The sequence below is a fragment of the Dendrobates tinctorius genome, unplaced genomic scaffold (genome assembly GCF_039654945.1).
Source record: "Dendrobates tinctorius isolate UK_male_01 unplaced genomic scaffold, ASM3965494v1 ptg000116l, whole genome shotgun sequence".
Lineage (NCBI taxonomy): Eukaryota > Metazoa > Chordata > Amphibia > Anura > Dendrobatidae > Dendrobates > Dendrobates tinctorius.
The window spans coordinates 1,783,405-1,800,648 of record NW_027361784.1 but is presented as its reverse complement, the minus strand read 5'-3'; the positions used below and the strand labels follow the sequence as shown (position 1 = coordinate 1,800,648).

General features: G+C 51.0%; 1 protein-coding gene across 10 annotated transcripts in view; it reads left to right on the top strand.

The window, feature by feature from the left end:
* Positions 1-17,244, top strand: part of UBR5 (ubiquitin protein ligase E3 component n-recognin 5) — a 168,082-nt gene that overhangs the window by 82,335 nt on the left and 68,503 nt on the right. For all 10 annotated transcript variants that reach the window (XM_073590088.1, XM_073590087.1, XM_073590084.1 and 7 more), the window contains 4 exons: positions 6,292-6,383; positions 6,510-6,656; positions 13,604-13,722; positions 13,866-13,992. In XM_073590088.1, the coding sequence (XP_073446189.1) occupies positions 6,292-6,383; positions 6,510-6,656; positions 13,604-13,722; positions 13,866-13,992 (485 nt within the window). The remainder of the gene's footprint in view (positions 1-6,291; positions 6,384-6,509; positions 6,657-13,603; positions 13,723-13,865; positions 13,993-17,244) is intronic.

The window sequence follows — 17,244 nt, the reverse complement described above, 5'->3', positions numbered from 1 at the left end:
CAGGGTCCAAGAGAACCAGGCAGGACTGCTTTTATACATTCTGCACAGCCTGCAGAACCACTCTCCCCAGTGGCAGTACGTACCCGCACTACCGGGACTGTATCACTGGGTCAGAACCCCAAGAAGCCCCTACCAATGCTCCGGTGTCTGATAACACGCCGGAATGGGCTATTCAGATGTAGAAATCTATGACGCAGACTATAGATAACCTAACCTCCACATTACTTCAGGCTCTGCAGGGTCATGCCTCGGCTATGAACATTACCCAGCAAAGGGAGAGCTCGACTCGGGGACATGACATTCCGGGCACATCCAGACGTAAGCGGACCCATGGGTCACGTTCATCTGCGTCATCCCCCACTTGGGAGAGATACTGTAGTTCCAGGTCACCTAGACCGTCCCCCCTACCAGGGACAGACAAGGCAGATCTCCACAGCGATCCCCGACCACAGAAGACCTCCGCCCCTGTTCACCCACCAGGGGATGCCTCAGCGATACACAGAATTCGGAAGGCATCTGTGACTCCGACTCAGACAATGAAACGTAGGGGTCCCCGATCCCAATTTCCCAATTGCCCCTAGCAATACAGCGCTAGTTGAGGATGTAATCTCTTCCATCCATTGGGTGCTGGATATTTCTGATCTGCCCCCGGAAGCCCCAGAACACAAGATTTCCTTTTGAAGGCGTTCTAAAACCGCCTAAGGTCTTCTCTAATCACCCAGAATTTAAGGCGATCCTTACAAAGCAGTTCTCACAGCCTGAGAAGTTCACCAAACGCAGATATTTGGAGGCGAGGTACCCCTTCCCGAAGGACACCAAAGAATGGACCGATCCACCTGAAGTGGACCCTCCAGTCTCTAGACTAGCAGCACAGACCCTCCTTTCACTGCCAGATAGCTCAACCCTCAGGGACGCAGCAGACTGGCAGGTAGAATGCATGGCTCGTTCAATTTTTGAGGCTGCAGGGGCCTCCCTGGCTCCCGCGTTCGCTTCAGTTTGGCCATTCTGGCTTGGGCCAAAAAATTACAAGCTGGCCTCCAAGCACCAGCTCCTGAGCTGTCGGACCAAGCGGTTCAGATAGCAGTTGTAGCAGATTACATGCTTCATGCAGCTCTAGATTCAGCAAGGGGTGTAGCGGGGATAGCATCAAACTCCATCACGATTCGGCGTATCCTCTGGCTGCGGGAATGGAAAGCGGACGCAGCCTCAAAGAAGTCCCTCACGCACCTCCCGTATCTCAGTGGGCGACTTTTCAGTAAAGTTGGACACAATGATACCCCCCGGTGGCGTTGGATAAGAGTACTTTTATCCCTCAACTGAAACCTAAACACACTTACAAGAAGCGTAACAAACCAGATTCCAATCCTTTCGGAATTCTTCGGGCTGGTCCGTCTCGCGTCCAGCACAAAATCTTAACCGTTCCCCACGCAGGGACAACTCACGGTCGACGCAAACGTCGGACAAGACCTGGTAGACAAAGGCAGGCCAGTCGAAGCCCAAAGGAGGAAAACCTCAGACTTTCTCCTCATCATGACTCTCGAACTCCGGAAGACATCCCACCCGTAGGCGGCCGACTTTTGCTCTTTCAGCAAGTGTGGCTGCCTATTACAGAAGACAGGTGGGTCAGGGAACTAGTGTCTTCCGGATACAAGATAGAGTTCACTTCCAACCCACCGAACCGATTTTTCCTCTGTTCCCCCAAAACAGCCAGCCAAGGCTCGTGCCTTCCACCAAGCGGTTTCCTCGCTTCTTCATGCAGGAGTCATAGTACTGGTTCCCGTGGTCGAGCGCTTTCGAGAGTTCTCCAATCTATTCGTAGTCCCCAAGAAAGGAGGCAGCGTACAGCCCATAATGGACCTAAAACGACTCAAGTATATACAGGTTCGTCACTTCCACATGGAGTCCCTTCGGTCCATCATTGTGTCCATGGAAAAGGGAGAATATCTCGCCTCCATAGACGTACAAGACTCATACCTGCATATACCAATTGCACCCGCCCATCAGAGATTTCTCAGGTTAGCAAACGTCCAGGACCACTACCAGTTCGTGGCTCTCCCGTTTGGACTCGCCACGGCTCCCAGAACTTTTACCAAGGTCATGGCAGCCACCATGGATGTTCTACACTCCAGAGGCATAGTAGTCGTTCCATACCTGGACGATCTCCTCATCAAAGCTTCCACCTTCAAGGACTACGAGCTCAGCGTCTCAATCACAATCGACACGGAGTTGCCTGGGCTGGTTAGTCAACCTACAGTCAACAGTCAGTCTCTGACCTTCCTGGGAATGCTATTTGACACCTCCAGGGGTCTTGTGCTCCTTCCCAAGGACAAGGCACTGGCTCTCCGCCTAGGAGTTCGCATCCTCCTCCGCAACCCCCCGATTTTCTCCAGTTTACCATGAGTCCTCGGCAAGATGGCGGCAGCATTAGAAGCGGTCCCATTTGTACAGTTTGACCTCAGGCCTCTTCAACTAGCCATTCTCAAGTCCTGGGACAGGAATCCTTTTTCCCTCGACAGGGATTTCCAGCTAATGTCGTCAACCAGGAGGTCCCTGCACTGGTGGCTCAAGCCAACCTCGCTCAAACGGGGAAATCCTTTCTCACAGGTCAATGGAAGGTCCTGACCACCGACGCGAGCCTGACTGGTTGGGGTGCGGTGCACCTACACCACAGGGCAAGTGGTCACCAGTGGAAGCGACATGCCCATCAGCATCCTGGAAATTCGTGCCATCCTCCTGGCGTTGAGAGCTTTCCGTCACTTACTGGCAGCCTCTCATATCAGAGTACAGTCGGACAATGCCACGGCTGTGGCATATGTGAACCACCAAGGCGGGACCCGCAGTACCCAGGCGATGCGAGAAGTGACTCTCATCCTCCACTGGGCGGAAGACACTGGGTCGGTACTCTCTGCGGTCCACATTCCGGGTGTGGACAACTGGGTAGCCAACTTCCTCAGTCGACAAGGAATGGACTCGGGAGAGTGGTCTCTACATCCCGAAATTTTTCGACAGATCTGCCATCGCTGGGGGACCCCGGACGTGGACTTAATGGCATCCCATTTCAATGCCAAGGTCTCCAACTTCATGGCCAGAACACACGATCCGCTGTCGCTCGGAGCAGATGCTCTGGTTCAGAACTGGACCCAGTTCCAGCTTCTGTACACTTTTCCACATCTCCCCCTGATATCCAGAGTGGTGAGGAAGATCAAACAAGAGGGAGTTCCAACCATCCTAATCGCGCCTGACTGGCCCAGACGTACATGGTACTCCGACATCGTACAACTTACAGCAGACGCCCCCTGGCATCTCCCCGGCCGCCCCGATCTTCTGTCACAAGGCCTGTTCTACCTCCAGAACTCAGGGGCCCTCAATTTGACGGCGTGGCTCTTGAGACCTGGGTTCTAACCCAGGCAGGGCTCTCGCCGGACGTCATTGGAACCATGATCAGGGCACGGAAGCCAGCCTCTGCCAAGATTACCGTACCTGGAAGGCTTTCTTTACCTGGTGCGAATCTCGTGGCCAGATCCCACTCCCTTATTCCCTCCCCAAAGTACTTGGTTTTCTCCAATTGGGTCTGGAGGCCAGGCTGTCCCTGGGCTCGCATAAGAGCCTGGTGTCAGCGCTCTCGGTGCCTTTTCAAAGACGCATTGCTAACAAGCCACAAGTGAGGACCTTTCTTCAGGGGGTTTCCCGATTGGTTCCCCCCTACAGACGTCCACTAGAAACGTGGGACCTCAACCTGGTCCTGACAGCATTGCAGGGACCACCTTTCGAACCCCTTAGGGAGGTCCCACTCCGCCTTCTATCCCACAAGGTGGTCTTTCTGGTGGCAATCACCTCGCTACGCAGGGTGTCTGAACTGTCAGCACTATCCTGCAGACGGCCCTTCCTGGCTTTTCACCAGGACAAAGTTCTCCGTACGGTCCCATCCTTCCTTCGGAAGGTTGTGTCCAACTTCCACCTCAATGAGGAAATTTCACTGCCATCCCTTGTTCCGGTTCATAGAGTGGAGAAGGCTCTGCATACGCTTGACCTCGTCAGGGCATTGCGTATATACGTGTCTAGGACTGCGCCCTTCCAGAAGTCTGATTCCCTTTTTCTTCCGGAAGGTGTCTGCCAGGGTCTGCTGGCTTCCAAAGCTACCCTTGCCAGGTGGATCAAATCCACCATACAAGAGGCTTACCGCCTTAAAAATTCTCCCCTTCCAGCCGGTATTACGGCACACTCTACACGGGCGGTAGGGGCCTCCTGGGCCATTCGGCTCAACAAGTGTGTAAGGCGGCAACACTACAAAGTTCATACACAGTCCTCAGCGGAAGCGAGCCTGGGTAGACTGGTTCTGCAGGCGGCGATGCCCCAAGTTTAGGGGCCTGTCTGCACAATATTCGTCCATTGCTTCCCACCCAGGGACTGCTTTAGGACGTCCCATGGTCGTGTCCCCCAATGAGGCGACAGAGTAAAGGAGATTTTTCTGTACTCACGGTAAAATCTCTTAGCCTCTATTTGGGCGACACAGCTCCCACCCTGTTGCCCTTACGGGCCGTTGTTACTGTTGAGTTCGCATATTGTTCTTTGAGCTCGTACATAGTGGCCTCATTACAGGCATGGTTATGTTATTTCTGTTACGTTCCTCCTAATGCTTTTGCACAAAACTGGAGAAGGCTAACGCCGTCCAGGGGTGTATACTGCAGAGGAGGAGCCATGGTTAATCATTTTCAGATTATGCATAGTGTCGCCTTCTAGTGGACAGCAGCATAACAACCATGGTCCTGTGTCCCCCAATTAGAGGCTAAGATTTTACGGTGAATACACACCTCCTTTTTCTAGACTTTTTTTTTTTTTTTTAACTCCAGATTTTTCAAACCTTTGCCAACACTTTGATAAACCTTAATGCAAACAGTCCATGTAAAAGGGACTTTAAAAAATTCCCCTCCTGATGAAACACCTGTTTATGTAAGGCCAGGTTCACATAGCGTTAACACAGCCCGTTCAACACATAGCATTGACGGGCTGCGTTAACGCTATAGCATAACGTGATATGCGTTGTGCTATACCGCTAGCGCTGATGGAGCACCAGATGCTGCAGCCCGCATCCGAGACTCCATCAGTGAATGACGGCACATCGCAAACGCGTTCCGCTTTACGGCATGCGTCGCGATGCGCCACAATGTGGGTCTATGGCAGCGCTAACGGACTGCGTTATACCGTGGTGTAACGCAGTCCGTTAAACGGACTGCCATAACTCAGTGTGACCCCGGCCTAACGCACTTGACGGTGGCTTAACCCTCGAGCCTCTTACATTATAGAGACTGTTATAATCGTACCTTTGCAGTCAGCAGAGCTGTGTCAGTTATATAGTAGATACCACGCTAGATCTGCCTGAATCAGACTTGACCTGTTAGATGCTGTGGTTAAAGGGGTTGGCCGGTGCAATTCTGTAGTCAATCTGTGTGACTGTAATCTTATAAATGCCTCTCCCCACCCCAGTGCAAGCATGCACTGTGCTGCGGGGATTCTCCAATTTCTAGGACAGGAGGGTATGTGCAAGGTAAACATACTTGCGGGCATGGCCTCACTCCATACCTATTTGTGGAGTGAATCTGCACCCTTTAGTCGGCCAGTCTGTGAGAGCTGGCCTCGCTCCTTACAAGCACGTGCCCACTAGCTAGGAGTATGAATTCGTGCCGCGCACAGGAAGTGTCCTGGCGGGATTCATAAGTCTGCAGTGACACAGTAAGTGCAGACTCACCGATTTTGACTGGACAAACCCCTTTAATGCTTGATTTGTAGGATGTGTTCAGTCAGACAGGTTTGCTTTGGCAACTAGACGACTTAAAATAAAAACGCAAAGAAAATAAGTTTGCTTTACCTGACCCTTAATGTACACCTCTAATTAAAACCATTAACAGTATGCACTATACACTAATACACTAATACAATAATTATTGTATTGTTAACGTTGTTACTTATGACTGTTGTGTTTGAAACTGTTCAACTGTAAAGCGCTGCGGAATATGTTGGCGCTATATAAATAAAGATTATTATTATTATTATTATTATTATTATTATTATTATTATTATTATTATTATTATTATTATTATTATTATGCAGGTAAGTTTACGTACTCCAAAATGTACAAGCGTTTATATGGCTATATTGAACAAAAAATGTGTTTGGAAAGTGAAAAACATAAGAGCCCTGTCATCGAATACAGACTACACCATATATTTAAATATGCCAACCTAGGTCTCATTTGATTCCTGTCCAAACATTGTGGCTTGCTCTGTTGTCAGGACATTTTTGAGTGCCGAACCTGCGGCTTATTGGAGTCTCTCTGCTGTTGTACGGAGTGCGCTCGGGTCTGCCACAAAGGACACGACTGCAAGTACGTATTGTTTCTGGTCCTCATTTCCCTATTTGGTATTGTGTACTCGCTTATCTCAATTTTTTTTTTTAAGTTTCCTTTTATATAGTGTAATAAAAGTAAAATTTCTGCTTGCTTAAATTCTAGGTTAAAGCGAACTTCACCAACGGCCTATTGTGACTGCTGGGAAAAGTGCAAATGTAAAACCTTAATTGCTGGCCAAAAGTCTGCTCGTCTCGATTTACTGTACAGACTACTGACTATCACTAATCTAGTCACACTGCCAAACAGCAGGTAACTTTTTTTATTGTCCTTTCCTGATGGCCTGAATACATGTTTAACATCTTTAATTTATTTGCTTGGGGCTTCTTCACTTGCATTATCCTTTCTAAAGCTTTCATGGTGCTAACTGGCTAAGGTTGTCACTTTTGATGCTCTTGGAAAAAACCTTTTTATTTTTTCTAATATTGACCTCCAAGCTTACCATTTTGGTCCATTATAGGTATTCCCACCTCAGACATTTATGGCACGTCTAAAAAATGTCCTAGGCGACTGATGGGTGGATCCCTTATCCATCCTGAGAGCAGGGCCTTTCATATTCTGCTGCTGACTTGCCTTGAGGGTTGGTCTGAAAGTCAAATTTTTCATCTAAACCCCGATCTAGTTAGCTTCATCTAAACAAGTTTTTAATATGCGTGCAATAAAAATTCCATACTGTTCCATGACTACATTAAATGTTTGTTTTTTCCCTTCCTGCGTGATGACATTATTTTGTGTATCCCAGTGCATGCTATGATGGACAACGAAGTGTCATCAGGGGGCAGAGTCTCTGCCTCTGCCCCTTCCCTGAAATGAAGTACTCAGTGATGCTTGTTTCAGGGACTAAACTGGTCCCTGTGCTATGTGCACAATCGCAGCACGTTGTGTTTCCAGCTCGGATCAATAATGACGAGCCAGCAACACAGGAGCGTGCCCTGTAAGAAGAATAGACAGGTGATGTTCCAGCTCTTCTTGATAAAATTCTTTAAATTTATTTCATAATGCTAAAATACATGCAGCTCCTAGGACTTCTCTATTGCACATGAGTGACGCTTTTCCATCGCTATTGTGATTTTCATGAAAGCTCATCAACTTTGTCTTTCATGTTTACGTTTCATCAGAACGGTGATCGGTGAGCTGTTTTTTTTTTTCCCCCCCCCCCCCCCCCCCCCCTTCGCTTCATTGGGGGACAGAGACCATGGGTGTATGCTGCTGTCACTATGCTCAGAAAAAGGTTAGCTCCTCCGCAGTATACACCCCACCTACCGGCACTAATTTCTTCAGTTTAGCTTAGTGTCAGTAGGAGGTGGACACGGGTCTTTCATTAGACCCATATCTACCTCAGTGTGCGTCGTTTTCTTTTCAGATCTTCCGGAGGGATACAGAGTGAATAGTCACATCTGTAGTCCCACAAAGACTGTGAGTACGGCGTGTACTGCCACCCCGTATCCTCACAGATCTCCTCAGCAGGACCAACAGCCTTCTCAGACGGCCGCCAACACGGGTACTCGTCCGTGATCCAGATGGTCTTCGTCTCCAGTCTCCCACCCACTCGCCTATCAGAGCCTGTTGGTTTGGATGAGGTGCGGACGTACTTCTACAGGACTCTCAACAGGTTTTCCACGGAAGGGTCCGAGGACAGGGTAAGTATAGGGCTCCCAGTCGCATCCTCCATCAACAGCTTCAAATATCCTTCAGGAGCGGGCGGTCCTGTGAAGCCTCCGCGTCTGCCCCGCGCTGGCAGGCATGTGCCCCACAGCCTGATTTCTTCACCTCGGCCAGACTTCAAACAGCAGCGTTCGGGCTACGATACCTCCGCGCCGCCCCGCGCTGACAGGTGGCCGCCGCACTTAATTTAGGCCCCGGCTTCACTTTGGACCTAGTACAGCGTCGCGGCCACACCCCCGCCTTCATTCTCAGGCGGGCTTCCCTCCCGCCCGTTCTAAGCCCGCCCACCGCCTCTCCTCCTGCTCCCAGGCGCCCTGAAGCGGCGCTCAGCCCACCATTGTCAGCGGGCGGTGTCATGTTCAGTGTCGGTGCTTAGCTCCGCCCATCATCCTCTCAGGAAAAGCGCACTTTTCTCGTGCTCCTCAGGCGGCCGCCATTTTATCTCCTGTCAGCCGGACACTGCACTCTGCTGCGGCCCTATAAATAAAGACGGGCTGTGCAGCATCGCGTACGGGGGTTATCCACAGGACAACGGACCATGAGTAGCTCTGCTTCTGCAGACTGACACCCTCCTCCCTGTCCCCCCAACCTTCCTGCACTCCTTCAGTAACTGTCCCTCATTATGTCTTCCTCTAAGCCTGCTCCCGCTGGCACTTTAGTCAAGTTCTTTGCATGTTCTTCATGCAAACGTCCCTCAGGTCAGTCCACTCCCCTCTGCCTCGACTGCAGCAACCCCATTCAGCCCGCCGCCCAGGAGCCCCCTATGCCCACCCGGGAGAGTGAATCCCCCATTCCTGGCTGGGCTTCTCTATCAGTCAGTGGCGGATCTTACTAAGGTGTCTCAGTCCCTAGTGGCCATTCTTGATAATTTGCCCCTGGACACTTCTTCAGTATCCAGCAGGTTGCAAGAGGCTCCATCTGAGCCAGCCAGCATGAGCTGCAAAAGACCCAGGCAGGACCTCCAGCCGGAGTCCTCCCCTCATCCCATCTCGCCACAGTCCTTCCTAGCAGTCTCCTTCCCGTGCCTTCTCGCCCAAGTCAGGCGATGCGTTCTTGGACGCGCCATCTGAAGAGATGTTAGAGCTGGATTCGGACCATGACACGGACATGAAGGTTATGGTACAGAACATCATTGCAGCGATTAACCACACCTTCGAGATCAGACTCCCCTGCAAAATCCTCCGATCAGGAGGTTTTGTTCAGACGGGCAGAAACACCTTCCAGAGTCTTCGCTTCGCACTCTGAGTTTGGCAAGCTTCTTACCAGGGAAAGAAAATCCGACCAGGTGCTTTCAAAGAGGGAAGCGCCTTGGCGTGCTATATCCATTTTCTCAGGAGCTCACCGACAACTGGTCGGCTTCCCCCTCTGACGCTCCTGTGTCCAGACTAACAACACTATCCTCCCGATTTCAGGTGTGGCGTCTCTGAAAGATTCTAACGACAGGATCATAGAATCTTTAGCAAAGTCAGCATTCGAAGTGGCTGCGACGGTGCTAAGCCCAGCCTTCGCTTCCACTTGGGTAACAAAGGCCATAGCTACTTGGGCCGAGGATCTCCGCCAGGGCATTCTGGATAGAGCCCAACCAGAGCGATTGGCCAAGATGGCCAACCAGATCTCCCATGCAGGGGATTATCTGGTCTCTGCCTTCTTGGATGCCGCGTCTTGCGCAGCTCAAGCGTCCAGCAACGTTGTTGCAATCCGGTGTACAATTTGGCTCAAGGCTTGGCAGGTGGATTTGTCTACAAAAAAGTCCCTTACCAATCTGCCTTTTCAGGGAGTGCGTCTTTTTGGATCCCAGCTGGTTCAGATTATTAAAGACGCCACTGGAGGTACAAGCTCTCTTCTCCCTCGGTCCAAGCCTCGTAGACCTCCTCCAAGGCGTCAATTTCGGCCCTTTTGGTCTTTCCGCCGCTTCGCGACGGCAGAAACCGTTTCCAGCCAGGATAGGAAGGTGGTCTTCTTTAGGCCCACTCCCTCCTTGCGGTCTCACTCCTCCCAGGGCAGATCCTCCAGGTCCAGATCTGGACGATCCACATCAGCATGACTATCAATGAAACCCCGAGGCGCCTTCCCAACTGGGCAGTCGACTCCTTTTCTTCAGAGATGTCTGGCTTGCCTCAGTAGAAGACACTTGGGTAAGGAAGGTTGTATCCTAAGGATACAAGATAGAGTTCGCTTCTCGGCCCCGGGATCGTTTTTTCGCGTCCCGGCCTCCAAAAGACCCCGCCTTAGTTCCGGGTTTCTTTGCATCCATCGCCTCCCTCAGTTCCGGGGTGATCGTGCCTGTTCCCGAGTCAGACCGTTTCACAGGGTTTTATTCAAACCTGTTTGTAGTACCGAAAAAAGCAGTGCGGTCCGTCCCATCCTGGACCTCAAGTTACTGAACAAGAGTCGCCTACAACATTTCAGGATGGAGTCTTTTCATTCAGTAATCGCTTCCATGGAGGTGCAGGAATTCATGTGCACAATACACATTCAAGATGCCTATCTGCATGTTCCCATCTTTTCCGGGCATCAGAAATTCCTGCGTTTCGCGGTTCACCAGAACCACTACCAGTTTGTTGTCCTGCCGTTCGGTCTCGCCACCACACCCAGAGTATTTACAAAGATCATGGCGGCGTTGATGGCCTTGTTGAGGATCAGAGGTCTCGTCCTTTTTTCCGTACCTCGACGACATTCTTATCAAAGCTCCGTCTTTTCATGAGACTCGCCAAAGTCTTTCCATCGTTCTCGACACCCTGTCCAATTTCGGGTGGCTCGTCAGCACAAAGGTCCTGTCATGTTCCGACACAACGTCTTGTGTTTCTTGGCCTATTGTTCGACACCCGTCGATTGAGGGGTTTTTCTTCCTCAAGACAAGATCTCTCTGCGGCGTGATGTACGATCACTGCAGAGCACATGGCTTCCATCTCTCCGGACAGCCATGAAAGTCTTGCGAAAGATGTTGGCGACGGCCGAAGCGGTTCCTTTTGCCCAATTTCACTCAACCACTTCAACAGGCCATCCTGTCTCGGTGGAACAGGTTTTTTTTTTTTTTTTTTTTCCCCCTGGACTGTCCAATTCGCCTTTCGCCCTGGGTCAAACAGTTCCTGAAATGGTGGCTGACGTCACCTCTCATTTCTCGGGGCCGGTCATTCCTTCTGATTCACTGGCAGATTGTGACAACGGGCGCCAGCCTTCTCGGCTGGGGTGCAGTGTTAAGCAATCAAACGGTTCCACTGACCCAAGAGACAACTCTGCCTATCAACATCCTCGAGATACGGGCAATTTATCTCTCTCATTCACTGGGAAAGGCTTCTCGGGTCTGCCAATCCGGATTCAGACAGACAATGCCACAGAGGTGGCATGTCAACCACCAAGGGGGGACACTGAGTTCCTCAGCTCTAGCGGAAGTGTCCAAGATTCTTCACTGGGTAGAGGTCTGTCCCAGCGATATCCGCGGTGCACATTCCCGTCGTGGACAACTGGGCCGCCTATTTTTCTCAGCCGCAAGGGTCTCGTGGCAGGAGAGTGGTCCTTACATCCGGACGTCTTCAATCAGCTTTGCCGTCGTTGAGGGACTCCGGATGTAGATCTGCTCTGCGTCTTGCATGAACAGGAAGGTCCCACAGTTCGTATCCAGAGCCTGAGATCCTCTCGCAGTGGGCGCTGATGCTTTGACCATTCCCTGGTCTCAGTTCAAGCTCCCCTACCTGTTCCCTCCCCTTCCTCTTCTTCCCAAGCTGAAGAAAATCAAGGCGGAAGGGGTTCAGGTCATCCTCATCGCTCTGAACTGGCCCAGAAGATCTTGGTTCGCGGATGTCGTCAACCTGTTCGCGGACGTCCCCTGGAAGCTTCCAGACAGAGCAGATCTACTGTTTCAGGGTCCGATTTGCCACCCCAATTCTCGGCTGCTCAATTTAGCGGCGTGGCTGTTGAGACCGCAGTTCTGAAACGGTCAGGTTTTTCTGATCGAGTTATTCGCACCATGATCCGGGCTAAAAAGCCTTCGTCTTTCAAAACCTATTATCATACGCACAATAACATTCTGCCCATGTCCTTTTCACTCCCTTCTGTACTGGCGTTCCTCCAGACAGGCCTTGATGCGGTCCTTGTCCTCAGCTCTTTAAAGGGGCAAGTCTCGGCGCTTTCCATTCTGTTCCAGAAGACGTTAGCCTCCCGTCTGCAGGTCAAGACCTTTTCTTCAGGGAGTGGCTCATGTGGCACCTTCGTACCGCGCGCCTGTGGATCCATGGGATCTTAATCTGGTTCTCGAGGTTTTGCAAGGTCCACGCTTCGAACCTCTCAGGGAAGTTTCCCTATCCCTTTTCTCTCCTGGAAAGTAGCCTTCCTGGTGGCCATCACCTCCATCTGGCGCGTGTCGGAATTGGCGGCAACTTTCTTGGTGCTCCACCAGGATAAGGTGGTCTTGCGGCCTCTGCCCTCTTTCCTTCCTAAGGTGGTGTCCACTTTCCACCTGAATGAGGATATTGTTCTCCTGTCCTTTTGTCCGGGTCCAACTCTCCCTCTTGAGCGCTCCTTGAACAAGTTAGACCTGGTCAGGGCGTTGAAGGTCTACCTGGATAGGACGACTTCCTTGCAGAAGACACTCTCTCTTCATCATTCCAGGTGGTGCGCGGAAGGGTCAGCCGGCTTCCAAGGCTACTATTGCTCGTTGGATCAGATCAGCAATTTTAGAAGCCTACCGGGTCAAGCATAGAGTGGCCCCTCCTGCAATTAGAGCTCACTCTACCCGGGCAGTGGGTGCCTCCTGGGCAGTGCGCCACAGAGCTTCTGCTCTACAGCCTTGCAAAGCCGCAACCTGGTCATTCGTTCACACGTTTGAAATTCTACAGGGTCCAAACCTACGCTTCGGCGGATGCCTGCCTAGGAAAAAGGATCCTGCAGACAGTGGTGGTGAGTCCGCTGGCCTGATGGGAATTTTGCTTTCCCTCCCCAGGGACTGCTTTGGGACGTCCCATGGCCTGTCCCCCAATGAAACGATAGATAAAACAGGAATTTTGGGTTTCTTACCGTAAAATCTTTCTCGGAGCCTTCATTGGGGGACACAGCACCCTCCCATGTTCTGCAACTCTTGTTCTTATGTTTGTTACTTACAGTTGAGTTGTCGGTTCTGTTTCAATCATTTTTGTTCTACTGCTTTCTCACTAACTGAAGAAATTAGTGCCGGCCGGTGTACTCGTATACTGCGGAGGAGCTAACCTTTTTCTGTGCATAGTGTAAGCCTCCTAGTGGCAGCAGCATACACCCATGGTCTCTGTGTGCCCCAATGAAGGCTCCAAGAAACAGATTTTAAGGTAAGCAACCCAAAAAGCGTCCCCACAAAGTAACTACAAAAGTAAAACAGCAGTTAAAGTAGGTAGGGAATTTTTAATGCAAGCATATTAATTATTTTAGGTTATGGCACTAAACATGGATTGTGATGAAGATTTCTTTGGCATTCAGGCCAACCTTTAACTCTTTTCTGCAATACTGTTAGGTTTTATTGCAACAGTTCATTTTAACATTCAGGTTTTTATTTCCCTTATTTTCAGAGGGGAGCACCTACTGCTGTTCTTGGTGCAGACTGTCGCAAGGCAAACAGTTGAGCACTGCCAGTATAGACCACCCCGTATACGTGAAGACCGAAATCGCAAAGCTGCCAATCCTGAAGGTGTGTTCTTAATTCCTGCACTTTGATATTATCCACATATTCTAATATAAATCTTAATTTTCCTATGTGAAATCTATTGATGCAGTTAATTAAAATTATTTGTGATATGCCAATGATATTCCTGTGGCTAATGTTTCTGCCAGATTCTGACATGCCAGACCATGACTTGGAGCCCCCAAGATTTGCACAACTTGCCCTTGAACGTGTCTTACAAGACTGGAATGCACTTAAATCCATGATCATGTTTGGATCCCAAGAAAACAAAGACCCGTGAGTTATTTTCCACTTTAACCCCTTTCTGACCGCTGACGGGTTAGTACGTCAGTGGTCAGTATCCCCTGCTTTGAGGTCGGCTCTGGCGGTGAGCCCACCTCAAAGCTGCGTCATGTCAGCTGTTATAAACAGCTGACGTACTTGCAATAGGCACGGGCGGAATCGCGATCCACACGCGCCTATTAACTAGTTAAATCCCGCTGTCTAACGCTGACAGCGGGCATTTAACTAGCGCTTCCAGCACCCGGCCAGAAATGAGTGCATCGCTGACCCTCGCCGTGACTACCAGGGGTCTCGGAGACCGCTATGGTTGCTGCCGGCACATTGCTATGAGCGCCACCCTGTGGTCGGCGCTTATAGCAATGCTGTAAATCTGCTACATATAGGCGATCTGAGCATCGCCTATATTGTTTCAGAGCCGATCAAGTGTGGCATGCTTCTAGCCTCTCATGGAGGCTATTGAAGCATGCTAAAAGCAAAAAAGGCTTCAAAAATTAAAAAAAAACCTAAAAGTTCAAATCGCCCCCCCCTTTCGCCCCAATCAAAATAAAACTATAAAAAAAACACATGCCCAATATGTGTATCGCTATGTTTAGAATTGCCCGATCTATCAATAAAAAGGATTAACCCGATTTGCTAAACGGCGTAGCGAGAAATCAAAACGCCACAATTAAGTTACTCCGTCGCCTCATTGGGGGACACAGAACCATGGGTGTTATGCTGCTGTCCACTAGGAGGCGACACTATGCATAATCTGAAAAAAGATTAACTATGGCTCCTCTGCAGTATACACCTCTGAACGGCATCAGCCTTCTCCAGTCTTTGCTTAGTGTCGCAAGGAGGCACACCTTTTTTCTTCCCTTTTTTTTTTTTTTTCTCCCCCCCTCCCGGCATGGCTCCTTCCTTGGTCCCCGTTTTAGGGGTACCCAGTTGAAGTGGAGACGGCTATTCCCAATGTCGCTCCTTCCCCAGTCCCTTCGGGTACTGGTCTGAAGTTGAGACCCCCCCCCCCCCCTCCTTCCCCAACCCCTTTTGGGCTCTGGGTTGAGGTTGAGGCGAGTATGAAGACCCCCTGACGGTGACAGACGCACCCTCCCTAATCCCGCCGCAGGGGGCATTAGGTTGAGACGCCTCAGGTAGGGTCGGAGAACAGGCAGCATTCTGCAGCATCCAGGGACCCCCGACCAGCTGTGGGATCCTGCTGGGGCCAGGGGAGGGTGCAGGCAGACTTGGCACAGCAGAGACAGGGCTTTCTGTACCCCTGTCTCTGCAGCAGCGGCTCCACAGCGCTCCAGGGACCCCCCAAACAGGAACCGCTACCCCTGCTGCCCCCACCGCTAGCCAGTCGCTATTCCGGGGGCGGTCTGGTACAAATCCGACCCCCTCCCGGACTACCGCGCCGCTCTGGAGCTCTCCAGGGCATCAGGCCTCTACTTGAGACCGCGGCTTTGGCCTAGCTGAAGCTGCCGCCTTTTCCCCGCCCCTCCGGCCCGCCCCCAGATGACAAATGACTAGTGTCATAGAAGGGGTGGATCGAGGCAGAAAGGGCACGTTTCTACATAGCCCAGCGTGCCCTTTTCAGCTCTCCGCCCCCTCCTTCCTCTCCTCAGCATCCTGGTGGCCATTTTTTTTTACTACAGACATCCTGATAACAGACGCCTCCAGCAGAGGAGAACCACAGCAGTCTCTGGGGGGCACAGAACTGGGATCTGTCGGTGCTGGACCTAGGGGCACACTGGTGGGTAAGCTCACAGCTGGGTTCTCTTTACTCAGCTGTGAGTCCATACTTCCTATAAGGCTCCCTGTGGGTTCCCTCTGCGTAGCCACCCCTGTAGGATCCCCAATAGCCAGCCTCTGTGCACTATGCTGGGCTCAAGAAAGAGAAACAGGCAGGAATGTTTCTATGCATTCTGCATAGCCTGCAAAGCCACACTCCCCAGTGGCAGCACGTATCCGCACTGCTGGGATTGCATCCTTAACTCTGGGTCAGAACCCCAGGGAGTCCCTACCAACGCTTCAGTGTCAGATACCACGCCGGAATGGGCTACTCAGATGTCAGTCTATGACACAGTCCATAGACAACTTAACCGCCACATTGCTGCAAGCTCTGCAGGGTCGGGTCCCGGCTATGAACGTTACCCAGCAAATGGACAGCTTATCTCAGGAACATGCTGCTTCCGATTCTCAGACGTAATCGGACCCACAGGTCACGATCACCTGAGTCGTCCTATAGCACAAGGTCAACCCCCCCCCCCCTAGGGAGAGACACTGTCATTTAAGGCAGTCCCCTGTCAGACAGACAATGCAGGTCACCACAGAGATCCCCCACCACAGAAGACCCCTGCCCCAGGTCACCCACCAGGGATCACCTTAGCGATACACAGGATTTGGAAGGCATCTGTGACTCCGACTCAGACAACGAAACGGAGAGGTCCGTCGTACCTTCTCCCCCTAGCAATACAGCGCTAGTTGAGGACATAATCTCTGCCATCCATCGGGAGCTGGAAATTTCAGAGCCAGCCCCGGAAGCACCAGCACATAAGATTTGTTTCGAAAGTGTTCAGAAACCACCTAAGGTCTTCCTTAATCACCATGAGTTTCAGGAGATGCTTACTAAACAGTTTTCGCAGCCTGAGGAAAAAATCTGCCAATCGCAAATATTTGGAAGCGAAGTACCCCTTCCAACAGACACCAAACTGTGGACAGATACACCTGAAGTGGACCCCCCGGTATCTAGACTAGCAGCGCAGACCTTACTCTCTCTGCCAGAGAGCTCAACCCGCAGGGACGCAGCAGACCGGCAAGTAGAACGCATGGCTCATTCCATTTTCGAAGCAGCAGGGGCCTCCGTGGCCCCTGCGTTCGCTTCAGTTTGGGTGGCCAAGGCCATACTGGCTTGTGCCAAAAAACTACAGGAGGGTCTTCAAGCTTCAAATGCCAGGCTCTTGGACCAAGCGGTCCAGATAGCAGTGGTAGCAGACAACATGCTTCATGCAGCCCTAGACTCAGCAAGAGGTCTAGCGGGGATAGCGGCAAACGCCATTACGATTCGGCATATCCTCTGGCTGCGAGAATGGAAAGCGGATGCGGCCTCAAAGAAGTCCCTCACGCATCTTCTGTACTGTCATGGCCAAAAGTTTAGAGTGACACAAATATTAATTTTTACAAAGTCTACTGATTCATTTTTTCTAATGGCAATTTGCATATACTCCAGAATGTTATAAAGAGTGATCAGCTTAACAGCAATTA